Source organism: Oncorhynchus gorbuscha, linkage group LG23, assembly GCF_021184085.1.
Source record: "Oncorhynchus gorbuscha isolate QuinsamMale2020 ecotype Even-year linkage group LG23, OgorEven_v1.0, whole genome shotgun sequence".
In the NCBI taxonomy this organism is placed as follows: domain Eukaryota; kingdom Metazoa; phylum Chordata; class Actinopteri; order Salmoniformes; family Salmonidae; genus Oncorhynchus; species Oncorhynchus gorbuscha.
In genome coordinates this window covers 8,317,448-8,333,245 of record NC_060195.1, presented here as the reverse complement: position 1 = coordinate 8,333,245, position 15,798 = coordinate 8,317,448, and the positions used below count along the sequence as shown (strand labels likewise).

Here is a 15,798-nt window from a genome sequence, read left to right as displayed (position 1 = left end):
GTTGCCATGGATCTCTTGGCCTGATGTAGGGGGATTTCCTCCTCTCTCAAAACCCTATTTTCTTCTTTCCGCTTTTAACTCTGAGAGGCTTAACAACAGCTGCACTCACAAATAAAGCTCATCACATGCAGTACATCATACAGTAAAGTCCACCCAAGATGGCGTAGCAGTCGGACGTGTGTTTTGTCTTGTCTTGTCCCGTCCTGTCCCGTGTAAATATTGTTTTCTTCATTTTATTCCAGTATATATTTCGTATATATATTTTAATCTCGCTTTCCATCTATGGACTGAATATACTCTCCTGGAACCCGCCTCACCCAATGTGGTACGGATCTGCTATTTTTATACTTAATTAAGAACCAGAACCCCCATCAGAAGCTAGACAGCTAACTAGCTACTAGCTAGTAGTTGGTTAGCCACTGCTAGCGGTCTTCACCGTTAACTCAGACACCAGCCAGCCTCAGCTCGGTCAATACCTGCCAGTCTGTACAGCGCAACATCAACCTTGAGCATATTGGACTGCTTTCTCTACCACATCTCCGGATTCCTACTGCAAACTCTGAATCTTTACACCGGATCATCGCAGCTCGCTGCAATCCGAGTGGCTACTCCTGGTTAACTGCTGCAATCCGAGTGGCTACTCCTGCGCATGCCTCTCCCTAATGTCAATATGTCTTGTCTATTCCTGTTTTGGTTAGTGATTATTGTCTTATTTCACTGTAGAGCACCCAGCCCTGCCCAATATGCCTTAGATAGCCCTTTTGTCCCACCCCCCACACATGTGGTGACCTCACCTGGCTTAACTGGTGCCTCTAGAGACAAAACCTCTCTCATCATCACTCAATGCCTAGGTTTATCTCCACTGTACTCACATCCTACCATACCCTTGTCTGTACATTATGCCTTGAATCTATTCTTCCACGCCCAGGAATCTGCTCCTTTTACTCTCTGTTCCGAATGCACTAGACAACCAGTTCTTATAGCTTTTAGCCATACCCTTATCCTACTCCTCCTCTGTTCCTCTGCTGATGTAGAGGTTAACCCAGGCCCTGCAGCCCCAAGCACCACTCCCATTCCCCAGGCACTCTCATTTGTTGACTTCTGTAACTGTAAAAGCCTTGGTTTCATGCATGTTAACATCAGAAGCCTCCTCCATAAGTTTGTTTAATTCACTGCTTTAGCACACTCCGCCAACCCTGATGTCCTTGCCGTGTCTGAATCCTGGCTTAGGAAGGCCACCAAAAATCCCCAAATTTCCATCCCCAACTACAACATTTTTCGACAAGATAGACTTGCCAAAGGAGGCGGAGTTGCAATCTACTGCAGAGATAGGTCTGTGCCCAAACAATTTGAGCTTCTACTTTTAAAAATCCACCTTTCCAGAAACAAGTTTCTCACCGTTGCCGCTTGTTATAGACCCCCCTCAGCCCCCAGCTGTGCCCTGGACACCATATGTGAATTGATTGCTCCCCATTTATCTTCAGAGTTCGTACTGTTAGGATATGGGATATGCTTTTTAACACCCCAGCCGCCCTACAATCTAAACTAGATGCTCTCAATCTCACACACATGATCAAGAAACCGACCATGTACAACCCTAAATCCTTAACCATGGGCAGACTCTTAGATATCATCCTGACCAACAGGCCATCTAAATACACCTCTGCTGTCTTCAACCAGGATCTCAGCAATCACTGCCTCATTATTATTATTATTTTATTTTTTTGTGTGAATTTTTATCCTCTTTTTCTCCCCAATTGGTATCCAATTGTTTAGTAGCTACTATCTTGTCTCATCGCTACAACTCCTGTACGGGCTCGGGAGAGACGAAGGTTGAAAGTCATGCGTCCTCCGATACACAACCCAACCAAGACGCACTGCTTCTTAACACAGCGCTCATCCAACCCAGAAGCCAGCCGCACCAATGTGTCAGAAGAAACACCGTGCACCTGGAAACCTTGGTTAGCGTGAACTGCGCCCGGCCCGCCACAGGAGTCGCTGGTACGCGATGAGACAAGGATATCCTTACCGGCCAAACCCTCCCTAACCCGGACGACTCTAGGCCAATTGTGCGTCGCCCCACGGACCTCCCGGTCGCAGCCGGTTACGACAGAGCCTGGTGCTGCAGCACAGCGCCCTTAACCACTGCGCCACCCGGGAGGCCGATCACTGCCTCATAGCCTGCGTCCGTAATGGGTCCGCGGTCAAATGACCACCCCTCATCACTGTCAAACGCTCCCTAAAACACTTCAGCAAGCAGGCCTTTCTAATCGACCTGGCCCTGGTATCTTGGAAGGATATTGACCTCATTCTGTCAGTCCATGGAGATTAAGAGCACCTCCTCCCAGCTGCCCACTGCACTGACGCTAGGAAACACCGTCACCACCGATAAATCCCCCTGCAGCAACTTGCCCAAAAAGGGTTTGCAAGAATTGCGGCCGACAATTTTAGAAAGAGAGGGTCCAGATTGTCTAGCCCAGCTGATTGGTTTGGGTCCAGATTTTGCAGCTCTTTCAGAACATCAGCTATCTGGATTTGGGTGGAATGTCGTGGGCTAGGAGAGGTTAGCGTGACACTAAACTGTGACAGCTGAATTATTTTCATTTCCCATAAAATCAGTTTGTCAGGCCACAGTACTGAAAGAGGGAGAAAAAAAGAAAGAGAGGTTGAACAGGTTAAGCCTTAGATTTCTAGCCTCTTGATATTATTGTTGGATCTGATTTGAATAGCTAGCATTTCGATGGCTATAGGAAATAGATATGCCGATAGTGGACAACCTTGTTTTTACTCCTCTTGACAGTTTAATTATTTCTGAGAAGTAGCCATTATTTACTATTTTACACCTGGGGTTACTATACATAACTTTAACTCATTGGATAAGAGATTGGATAAGAGATTCTCCAATATTAGAAAAAAAAAGTCCAGGCATTTATATACAAATTCCAGTCGTATTTAATCAAAGGCCTTTTCAAAGTCAGCAATGAATACCAGGCCTGGTTTTACACATTTTTAAAAGTGTTCTGTTGTTTCCAGTACTTGTCTGTAACGGGTGTCCTCCTCTTCATCTGAAGAGGAGAGGCGAGAAGGATCGGAGGACCAAAATGCGGCGTGGTATGTGTTCATGACGCAATGTAATAAAGAAAACACTGAACACTGAAACACACTACACAAAACCAATAAACGAAATAACGACCGTGAAGCTAATGAGAACTGTGCTGACAATCAACATAGACAAACACCCACAAATCCCAACACAAAACAGGCAACCTAAATATGATTCCCAATCAGAGACAATAACTAACACCTGCCTCTGATTGAGAACCATATCAGGCCCAAACACAGAAACAGACAAACTAGACATCCAACATAGAATGCCCACTCAGATCACACCCTGACCAAACAAAACATAGAAACATACAAAGAGAACTATGGTCAGGGTGTGACATTGGTGTGACATTGTCTTATATTATCTCCATGTAAAAAAACCTGTCTGTTTAGGATTAACAATATCCGACAATACCTTTTAAATTCTATGCACTATGCATTTTGCCTGGATTTTAGCATCTCAGTGTAAGGGGTTTTTTTAGGGGGCCTAGATCTTTATATTTACCACCAGGGTCCTGTTTCAGTCATAGTCAAATCTAACCGCCTTAACTGAGTTTGTGATAGTCTACCATTTTTGTAGGACTGGTTAAAACATGCTAATAAGCTAATAAACCTTCTGAGTACATTGAACAATATTTTATATACTTCCCATTCAGCCCTAGAGTTTTCCCAGACTTGAATGCTTTAATTGCATCTATAAGCTCCTCCTCTGTAACTAGTCCTTCACATGAGTCTTTCTGTACAGCTGTTAAGTCGACACTAAAATAAGTTACACTCGTAACTATTTTCAATGAGTGAAAATGGAGGAGACTGAAATTAAAACATTTATGCTTTTAAAGTACTTTGCTTCCTCTTTCTAAATATTTTTTGGTAAATCATGGATGAGTTTCTGTGAATTATTTTTGTTAGCATTTCTGTGTTGGAAGATCAAAACGTAATTTGGTGCATTTTCTTCTATTTCCCCATCCAGTTCGCTTCATTTTTACAATATATTACACTTGAGTTATTTTTGTTTTTCCTCTAAACTTATTCTGAACCTTTATGTTACAGTTTTTGTTGCTATATATCTGGACTGAGTTCTTTAGACCTCAATTGTTTTGTTTTAAAGATGAGTGTTGAATTGCATGGCCTCTTAAAAGCACATTTAAAAGTGTTCTTTACAATAAGGGGATCTGCTGTACCTATGTTGTGTAGGAAAAAGTAAGTTATGAATTATTCTTAGTATTGGTTAAAAAAATATTTTGTCATCCAGTAGGCTTTGAATACATTTCCAATATCCTCGCCCTTGCGGAAATTCTGTAAGAGTAATGTGTATACACAGAGTAATCTGTAATGAGTTATAATAATAATAATATATGCCATTTAGCAGACGCTTTTATCCAAAGCGACTTACAGTCATGTGTGAAAGTCGTTACAAGCGCCATGCTCTACCAACTGAGCTACAGAAGAGTTATGTGTATACACTGAGTAATCTGTAATGAGTTATGTGTATACACAGAGTAATCTGTAATGAGTAATGTGATGGTTTGACCGCATTCTGTCCCCTTTCAACACTTTTTAAAACTTCTGGTGCCAGAGAGAATGATATAAGAAAGTAGTCAAGACGACTAGCTGTATTGAGCCTCTGCCATGTATATCTCACAAGGTCAGGATATTTAAGCCTCCATATATCCACTAGTTTCAATATATCCATGACATTTGTAATTTCCTTAAGTGCATGGGAGATATTGAGGGTAACAAGGATAACCTTGTCTTTCGAACCTTGTTTTCCTCATCTATCTATCCCCCTACTCTACCATGCCCAGTTCAAAGGCACTTCAATATGTTGTCTTGCCAAGTCAACCTGTCTCCTCCATTTCATCTGATTTAAAAAGTGACATTAATAAGAGATCATAGCTTTCACCTGGTCAGTCTGTCATGGACAGTGCAGGCGTTCTTAATGTTTTGTACGCTCAGTGTCTATGCATAGTCCTGGTCAGTCTGTTATGGAAAGAGCAGGTGTCCTTAATGTTTTGTACGCTCAGTATCTATGCATAGTCCTGGTCAGTCTGTCATGGAAAGAGCAGGTGTTCATAATGTTTTGTACACTCAGTGTCTATGCATAGACCTGGTCAGGCGGTGTCTGTCATGGAAAGAGCAGGTGTTTTTCATAATGTCCTGGTTTGTTACGCTTAATGTTTTTAGTGTCTATGCATAGTCCTGGTCAGTCTGTTATGGAAAGAGGCAGGTGTCCTTAATGTTTTGTACGCTCAGTGTCTATGCATAGTCCTGGTCAGTCTGTCATGGAAATAGCAGGTGTTCATAATGTTTTGTACACTCAGTGTCTATGCCAGAGGAAATATATAATTTCTCTCATAGTTCTGGTCAGTGAAATAAAGAATGTAATGGATGTGATTCAAATAAGCTATTATATTAACTATGAAGACCACAACATACTGTGTTTTTTAAGATTGTATTTTTGGTTCAGTGAGTGGGAGAGGCAGCGAGTGGGAGAGGCAGAGAGTGGGAGAGGCAGAGAGTGGGAGAGGCAAAGAGTGGGAGAGGCAGAGAGTGGGAGAGGCAGAGAGTGGGAGAGGCAGAGAGTGGGAGAGGCAGAGAGTGGGAGAGGCAGCGAGTGGGAGAGGCAGAGAGTGGGAGAGGCAGAGAGTGGGAGAGGCAGAGAGTGGGAGAGGCAGAGAGTGGGAGAGGCAGTGAGTGGGAGAGGCAGGCAGAGAGTGGGGGAGAGGAGAGCAGAGTGGGAGAGGCAGAGAGTGGGAGAGGCAGAGAGTGGGAGAGGCAGAGAGTGGGAGAGGCAGAGAGTGGGAGAGGCAGAGAGTGGGAGAGGCAGAGAGTGGGAGAGGCAGCGAGTGGGAGAGGCAGCGAGTGGGAGAGGCAGAGAGTGGGAGAGGCAGAGAGTGGGAGAGGCAGTGAGTGGGAGAGGCAGAGAGTGGGAGAGGCAGAGAGTGGGAGAGGCAGAGAGTGGGAGAGGCAGAGAGTGGGAGAGGCAGTGAGTGGGAGAGGCAGAGAGTGGGAGAGGCAGTGAGTGAATTATACAAAGTCCGTATCCAAAGTAGTAGCCTATTTCGAATAGAGTACCATTTCCTATTCCCTAAATAGTGTACTACTTTTGGCCTGGACCCATAGGGCTCTTGCACTACTTTTAACAAGGGCCCAATGGCACCCTATTCCCTATATAGTGCACTACTTTTGACCAGGGCCCATAGGGTTGTGGTCAAAAGTAGTGCACTATATAAGGGATAAGGTGCCATTCTGGTAAGTAGAGATGTTGACACGGCCTCAACCCTGATCCTGTTGTATCTGCAGCACTGTCAAGAGGAAATCAACACAGGGCATTACTGAGTCATTACTGAGTCAGGGCATTACTGAGTCAGGGCATTACTGAGTCAGGGCATTACTGAGTCATTACTGAGTCAGGGCATTACTGAGTCATTACTGAGTGAGGGCATTACTGAGTCATTACTGAGTCAGGGCATTACTGAGTCATTACTGAGTCAGGGCATTACTGAGTCATTACTGAGTCAGGGCATTACTGAGTCATTACTGAGTCAGGGCATTACTGAGTCATTACTGAGTCAGGGCATTACTGAGTCATTACTGAATCAGGGCATTACTGAGTCAGGGCATTACTGAGTCATTACTGAGTCATTACTGGGTCAGGGAATTACTGGGTCAGGGCATTAATGAGTCATTACTGAGTCAGGGCATTACTGAGTCATTACTGAGTCAGGGCATTACTGAGTCAGGGCATTACTGAGTCATTACTGAGTCAGGGCATTACTGAGTCATTACTGAGTCAGGGCATTACTGAGTCATTACTGAGTCAGGGCATTACTGAGTCATTACTGAGTCAGGGCATTACTGAGTCATTACTGAGTCAGGGCATTACTGAGTCATTACTGAGTCATTACTGAGTCAGGGCATTACTGAGTCAGGGCATTACTGAGTCATTACTGAGTCAGGGCATTACTGAGTCATTACTGAGTCAGGTCATTACTGAGTCAGGACATTACTGAGTCATTACTGAGTCAGGGCATTACTGAGTCAGGGCATTACTGAGTCAGGGCATTACTGAGTCATTACTGAGTCAGGGCATTACTGAGTCATTACTGAGTCAGGGCATTACTGAGTCATTACTGAGTCATTACTGAGTCAGGGCATTACTGAGTCATTACTGAGTCAGGGCATTACTGAGTCATTACTGAGTCAGGTCATTACTGAGTCAGGGCATTACTGAGTCATTACTGAGTCATTACTGAGTCAGGGCATTACTGAGTCATTACTGAGTCAGGGCATTACTGAGTCATTACCCCGTCATCGGTGCATATTACACAGAAATGTGGACCTAAGAGCAATTTCGTTGAAAATGTATTCAATGCAGTTTCCAAAATTGTATGCATTTATACCAATATAGGTTATATCTTATCATTCAAATCTGTTTTCAAAAAAGAAATTCCAAACAGAATACGGTACTACGACAAATTCCTTTTATTATCAGGAGACACAATGTAACGTTCCTAAAACCATACAGTATTCATTGGATGGATGACCTATTGACCTATTGCATTGTAGAAGCGCCATACAAATCACTTCAAGCCCTCAATAGGTTGATAGACACATAGCCAAGCAGTTTCCTATCTCTCACTTTCAATGTAAATACCACTAACACTACAGGGGTTCTGGGGAAAAAAAATAATAAGAAAAAAATATTTGACATGAAAAAGACTGACACAGAGGTGACAGCTATCTGACACAGGGGTGACAACACAGAGCTCCAATGTTCCAGTAATTTAAAAATGCATCATTAGTTATGGATTGGTGTAAGCATAGCAAGGTTATGAACATCACTTGAACCAATTTAGATCTGTGATTACTTGAGGAAAGCTAGGAAAGAAGAAAGGAACAGAGACTCTGTGGGGAGGCTGTTGAGGTCATAGGTCACTTTGGCAGAGGAGTGGCAGCGGTGAGGGACAAACAGAGCAGACTGACTATGTGGATGTATACACAGCACAGTTGACTGGTAGATTGACAGCTTCAGTTGGTGTTCTAGAGTGTTCCAGAAGCTCCACGGGTGTTCTGGAGCCTTCTGGAAGCCTGCTGGGTGGTTCTAGTTCTAGAGTGTTCTAGAGCCCCTTCTGGAAGCCTGCTGGGTGGTTCTGGTTCTAGTCTTGTCCTCCACACAGCATCAGCAGGGTCTTACGGTAGTCCCCTGAGGTATCACCCTGAGAGAGGAAGCAGCAGCTTTTTAGGAACTTACTAAAACAGACACTGTCCCAAATGGCACTATATAATAATAGGGGACCATTTGGGATGCATACAAATGTTTTTTTGTTTGTTGTTTTGTGTGTGAATTGTACCCCTTTTTCTCCCCATTTTCGTGGTCTCCAATTGTTTAGTAGCTACTATCTTGTCTCATCGCTACAACTCCCGTACGGGCTCGGGAGAGACGAAGGTTGAAAGTCATGCGTCCTCCGATACACAACCCAACCAAGACGCACTGCTTCTTCACACATCGTGCATCCAACCCCGGAAGCCAGCCGCACCAATGTGTCGGAGGAAACACTGTGCACCTGGCAACTTTGGTTAGCGCGCACTGCGCCCGGCCCGCCACAGGAGTCGCTGGTGCGCGATGAGACAAGGATATCCCTACCGGCCAAACCCTCCCTAACCCGGATGACGCTAGGCCAATTGTGCGTCGCCCCACGGACCTCCCGGTCGCGGCCGGTTACGACAGAGCCTGGGCGCGAACCCAGAGTCTCTGGTGGCACAGCAGGGGATGCATACAGGAGAGGAAGGAGTATTTAGGGTCTCTTTTACTGAGTGTTTATGCAGTATATGTTATTATATCATATATTATATAATTAACCAATAAGGTCTGAGGGGGTATGGCCAATATACCACGGCTAAGGGCTGTTCTTAGACCCGACGAACCGTGGTATACGGTCTGATATACCACGGCTGTCAGCCAATCAGCATTCAGGGCTCGAACCACCCAGGTCATAATCTAAGTTATATAATATGTGATATAATCTTATAAATTATAAACTGTGTTGTTTTTACTCTTATAATTACATTGGTAAACAGTTTGTAATAGCAATAATTATACGCGTTGCGTTGTGTCTAAGAACAGCCCTTAGCCGTGGTATATTAGCCACATACCACACCCCCTCTGGCCTTATTGGTTAATTCTATCATATATTATATAGCTATATACATATTCTAAGTTATTCAGAGTGGGGTAATCAGTTAGGTATATGAACAGCTCCCACAGTAAAAGCATTGTCAACTCAATAATGTCACACAGACACAGTAACACAGACACATTAACACAGAGACACACAGTACATCACAGAGACACACAGTACATCACAGAGACACACAGTACATCACACAGACACACAGTACATCACACAGACACAGTAACACAGACACACAGTACATCACACAGACACACAGGGTTAGTGGACAGACACACAGGGTTAGTGGACAGACACACAGGGTTAGTGGACAGACACACAGGGTTACATACACACAGGGTTAGTGGACAGACACACAGGGTTAAGGGACAGACACACAGGGTTAAGGGACAGACATTTATAGAAATCAAAGAAGTTATAACATATCAGAATCTAAGTTCACAATCGGGTTTGAAATACATTAAATTAGCAAAACGGCAATAAAGAGCGTCTTCGGATCGGGTTCGATTTTTATTGTATTTTACTGACACAGCGACTGTATTCACAGCACGACTCTTTCAACCAATCAGTATATCAATCCCCAACCATTCCATTATAGCTCTTATATCCTCCTCTGGTACATAGATGATATCATTGACATTATTTAAGGGTCACCCTCACCTGCATAAGTTAGTACTGGTGAATGTGTCCTAAATGAAACCCTACTCTAGGTTCTATATAGTGCACTACTTTCAACCCGGGCCCGTAGAGGAACAGGGTGCCATTCAGTACACAACCCAGGTCTTTTACATGTGAGAGTCGGTATAGACCTGTTATTGGGCACTTCCTGCCTCGACATCTTCCAGCCAATCACGGGTGTCGGCCTACAGAGAGGAAGTAAGGGGAAATTCCTAAACAGCTGTATGGCAGCCGCAGCACCACAAGCTCCGCCCGACACAGGAAGCTATAGAGCACCGGTCCCCGTTCCACCCGTCTCGAACGGAAATAGGATGTGTAGCAGCACAGTTAGTGCAACACAACACACACACGCACACACACACACACACACACGCACGCACGCACGCACGCACGCACGCAGACACACACACACACACACACACACACACACACACACACACACACACACACACACACACACACACACACACACACACACACACACACACACACACACACACACACACACACACACACACACACAGACACACAGAACACACACCGAGGGTGTACAGGGGCATGTAAAGGGACGTGCAAAGTGCAGTAGACAGTAGTGTGAGTGTAGTAGACAGTAGTGTGAGTGTAGTAGACAGTAGTGTGAGTGTAGTAGACAGTAGTGTGAGTGTAGTAGACAGTAGTGTGAGTGTAGTAGACAGTAGTGTGAGTGTAGTAGACAGTAGTAGACTGTAGTGTGAGTGTAGTAGACAGTAGTGTGAGTGTAGTAGACAGTAGTAGACAGTAGTGTGAGTGTAGTAGACAGTAGTAGACAGTAGTGTGAGTGTAGTAGACAGTAGTGTGAGTGTAGTAGACAGTAGTAGACAGTAGTGTGAGTGTAGTAGACAGTAGTGTGAGTGTAGTAGACAGTAGTAGACAGTAGTGTGAGTGTAGTAGACAGTAGTGTGAGTGTAGTAGACAGTAGTAGACAGTAGTGTGAGTGTAGTAGACAGTAGTGTGAGTGTAGTAGACAGTAGTGTGAGTGTAGTAGACAGTAGTGTGAGTGTAGTAGACAGTAGTGTGAGTGTAGTAGACAGTAGTGTGAGTGTAGTAGACAGTAGTGTGAGTGTAGTAGACAGTAGTGTGAGTGTAGTAGACAGTAGTGTGAGTGTAGTAGACAGTAGTGTGAGTGTAGTAGACAGTAGTGTGAGTGTAGTAGACAGTAGTAGACAGTAGTGTGAGTGTAGTAGACAGTAGTGTGAGTGTAGTAGACAGTAGTGTGAGTGTAGTAGACAGTAGTAGACAGTAGTGTGAGTGTAGTAGACAGTAGTGTGAGTGTAGTAGACAGTAGTAGACAGTAGTGTGAGTGTAGTAGACAGTAGTGTGAGTGTAGTAGACAGTAGTGTGTCACTCGACATGTAAAGTATGAAAACTTACAACCATGGTTTCTACCTGGATGAATTCATGGAGAGAACAGTCGTGAGTCTCCTTGAACTCTTTGCGGATATTGAAAAGATCGATTTCACTGCGTGAGACCATGATGCGGATCAGAGCCCTGTCGTCTGTTCCAATACACTGCAGAGAGAACAGAGAAAACATGTTTATACACACATATACTGATCACAAATATATAAAATACCCCCCCCCCAAAAAAAAAAACTCTAATTTCACAAGGCCCTAATCTATAGATTTCACATGACTGGGAATACAGATATGCATCTGTTGGTCACAGATACTTAAAAACACAATGTGCCTCAGGATGTTATCTCAGTCTTTTTGTGCATTCAAATTGCTATTGGTAAAATGTTAATCGTAGCTAATGCCTGCCCATACCATAACCTCACCATGGGGCACTCTGTTCACAATGTTGACATCAGCAAACCGCTCACCCACACCACGCCGTACACGTGGTCTGCGGTTGTGAGGCCGGTTGGATGTACTCCAAAATTCTCTAAAACGACGTTGGAGACGGCTTATGGTAGAGAAATCAACAATCAATTCTCTGGCAACAGGTCTGGTGGACATTCCTGAAGTCAGCATGTCAATTGACGCTCCCTTAAAATCTTGAGACATCAGTGACATTGTGTTGTGTGACAAAACTGCACATTTTTAGAGAGGCCTTTTATTGTCCCCCAGCACAAGGTGCACCTGTGTAATAATCATGCTCCTTTAATCAGCGTCTTGATATGCCACACCTGTCAGGTGGATGGATTGTCTTGGTAAAGGAGAAATGATCACTGACATGGGATGGAAACACATTTCTTCACAACATTTGAGAGAAATAATATGTTTGTGCGTCTGGGACATTTCTGGGATCTTTTATTTCAGCTTCATGAAACATGGGACCAACTCTTTACATGTTGTGTTTATATTTTAGTTCAGTGTCGTTGGATCCCTAGTATTCACTGTCAATGAAGCAACAGGTTTCTGGGGTCCACACACAACACAAAACACAATACAAAACACAATACAAAACACACAATACAAAACACAACACAAAACACAATACAAAACACAATACAAAACACAATACAAAACACAAACACAATACAAAACACAATACAAAACACAATACAAAACACAAACACAATACAACACACAATACAAAACACAATACAAAACACACAATACAACACAAAACACAATGCAATACACAATACAAAACACAATACAAAACACAAACACAATACAAAACACACAATACAAAACACAATACAAAACACACAATACAACACAAAACACAATGCAATACACAATACAAAACACAATACAAAACACAATACAAAACACACAATACAAAACACAATACAAAACACACAATACAACACAAAACACAATACACAACACGAAACACAATGCAATACACAATACAAAACACAATACAAAACACAATACAAAACACAATACAACACAATACAAAACACAATACAAAACACAATACAAAACACACAATAAAAAACACAATACAAAACACACAATACAACACAAAACACAATGCAAAACACAATACAACACACAATACAACACACAATACACAATACAAAACACAATACAACACAAAACACAATGCAAAACACAATACAACACACAATACAACACACAATACACAATACAAAACACAATACAACACAAAACACAATACAACACACAAACACAATACAAAACACAATACAACACACAATACAACACACAATACAAAACACAAAACATACATAGCCTGCTCTAGCAGGAAGACAGAAACAACAACATGAAGTGTTAGAAAAACCATCCCCTTTGGCCTGCTAGTACTAACAGCTAGCCTAGTAAAAACTGGAGCTTTGAAACATGGCTGGACTGCGATGGGAGCCGTTTGGAAAAAGCATCAGAAATAGACCTACCTTCATGGCTTTGTACAGGCGCTCTGCAATGTAATTAGGCTGGTTCTTTACACTCCGAACTGCAACGAGAAAGAGAGATATGATAGGTCAACAACAACAAAACATTACAATAGTCAAACCCTTCTGTGGTCCTTCTGTAGCTCAGTTGGTAGAGCATGGCGCTTGTAACGCCAGGGTAGTGGGTTCGATCCCCAGGACCAACCATACGTAGAATGTATGCACACATGACTGTAAATCGCTTTGGATAAAAGTGTCTGCTAAATGGCATATATTTATTTATTATTATTATTATATTATTTGTCAACAGCCTCAATGGCCTATACTCCACTCTGGAGTCAAGGGTCAAACTGAAGAAGCCATCCAATCAAATGCCTTATTACCTATGCCATACATGGCCTGTTTCACGTCTCCAGACATCTCATTCTTGATGATCTGTTCAATGTCCTTATTGCTGCATCGAACAAACTCTTGGAACACTGAGAAGAAAAAACATCTACATTACATGTCTATCATCGATTGTAAAAGCCAGACATCGAGGCTTGTATGTCCAATAATGTGTCTATCTAATATTGCATTAGTGGTTAAACAGTGTTTCTCTGGTACCTCTCTGAGATGTGGTCAGTAGTGATTAAACAGTGTTTCTCTGGTACCTCTCTGAGATGTGGTCAGTAGTGATTAAACAGTGTTTCTCTGGTACCTCTCTGAGATGTGGTCAGTAGTGATTAAACAGTGTTTCTCTGGTACCTCTCCTGAGATGTGGTCAGTAGTGATTAAACAGTGTTTCTCTGGTACCTCTCCTGAGATGTGGTCAGTAGTGATTAAACAGTGTTTCTCTGGTACCTCTCCTGAGATGTGGTCAGTAGTGATTAAACAGTGTTTCTCTGGTACCTCTCCTGAGATGTGGTCAGTAGTGATAAAACAGTGTTTCTCTGGTACCTCTCCTGAGATGTGGTCAGTAGTGATAAAATAGTGTTTCTCTGGTACCTCTCCTGAGATGTGGTCAGTAGTGATAAAATAGTGTTTCTCTGGTACCTCTCCTGAGATGTGGTCAGTAGTGATAAAACAGTGTTTCTCTGGTACCTCTCCTGAGATGTGGGAAGCTCCTGGTACAGAGGATACTCATGAACTTAATCTCCATGTCGTCAGAGTCTTCGTTACAGGCATCGGCCAGTTCCTGAAAAGAGCATCAACACTATTCCACAATAAACCCCGTTGAAAAATCGAACAAGCGAGAGTCATGTTGCATGATGTACTCACCTGGGCGTCCACCAATGCTCTGTCCCAGTCGGCCGGACCCTGCTCTCTCGCCCCCTGGTGGTGGAGGAAGAGCACGGCAGGAATTGTTATGTAGAATAGATTTCACTCATTCCTATAGAATTATACGGACGGCCCATATTATGTCCCTTTGTTTTGTAGATGTACAGTACGAGGGAATAAACGTTACCTGCACCAGCGACGTGAGGATCTGACTGAAGCGCCCTGAGGTGTCCGACTGGATAGCGTCCTCCATGCTCTTCTTATAGCCTGCAAGACATCAGACCCAGGTTAATACAAGGCTATTATTCATGCATCATAGGTGTTTATAGCTACAATAACTGTTAATGCTTCAGTGTGTTATGGTTCAGTAACAGCTACTAGAAGAACTGGCTCCCCCTAAAGGCAACGATAGGTACCACAGTTCAAAGAGCAAGTCATATTGTATTAGTTGTGAACACATATTACGCAGTTGTTATCGCAGGTGCAGAGAAATGCTGATGTTTCTCGCTCCAACAGTGCAGTACTGCTTAACAATATTTAAAAAAAATACACACAAATACCGCAACAAATAAAAATTAAGAAATATAAGAACGAGCGATGTCAGAGTCCGCAATACAAAATATCATGGTACCAATAATTGCTATATGCATATAGAGTACCAGTCAAAAGTTTGGACACACCTACTCATTCAAGGATTTTTCTTTATTTTTACTATTTTCTACATTGTAGAATAGTGATTAGTGATTATATATCTTTTAAAGGGCGCTTTAAGCCTCACCATCCTCGTAGGCAACGTTCATGGCGTGGATCTCCTCGTTGCTCCTGGTTACCAGGATCTCAATCAGAGCGTGTTCATCTGTCCCCGCCCCCTGGAAAAATATTGAACCAGTTTGTGTGACTCCCGGAATAGGAAACGGGTGTTGTCATTCTGGTTTGTTTGAGCAGCCAACATCAAATCCATTGCATGTCTTCTAAATGCTGGGATTTATCTTTTAGAATTTAGTCAACATGGAAATGCCTATCTTGGCCAACACTGTGTCTGCCAGGCTGTCTCTCTCTCTCTCTCTCTCTCTCTCTCTCTCTCTCTCTCTCTCTCTCTCTCTCTCTCTCTCTCTCTCTCTCTCTCTCTCTCTCTCTCTCTCTCTCTCTCTCTCTCTCTCTCTCTCTCTCTCTCTCTCTCTCTCTCTCTCTCTCTCTCTCTCTCTCTCTCTCTC

The 15,798-nt window shown here is 43.1% G+C and overlaps 1 protein-coding gene across 2 annotated transcripts in view; it reads right to left on the bottom strand.

Moving 5' to 3' along the window:
• Positions 1-7,567: 7,567 nt before the first annotated feature.
• LOC124010775 (annexin A6-like) overlaps positions 7,568-15,798 on the bottom strand; it is a 48,824-nt gene continuing 40,593 nt past the window's right edge. The window contains exons 18-25 of one of the 2 annotated variants that reach the window (XM_046323431.1): positions 15,363-15,453; positions 14,772-14,851; positions 14,585-14,638; positions 14,408-14,501; positions 13,708-13,803; positions 13,328-13,386; positions 11,388-11,525; positions 7,568-8,324 (exon numbers count right to left, since the gene is read on the bottom strand). In XM_046323431.1, coding sequence (XP_046179387.1) covers positions 8,265-8,324; positions 11,388-11,525; positions 13,328-13,386; positions 13,708-13,803; positions 14,408-14,501; positions 14,585-14,638; positions 14,772-14,851; positions 15,363-15,453 — 672 coding nt within the window. In that variant the 3' untranslated portion in view covers positions 7,568-8,264. The remainder of the gene's footprint in view (positions 8,325-11,387; positions 11,526-13,327; positions 13,387-13,707; positions 13,804-14,407; positions 14,502-14,584; positions 14,639-14,771; positions 14,852-15,362; positions 15,454-15,798) is intronic. The other variant, XM_046323432.1, reaches the window with a different exon arrangement.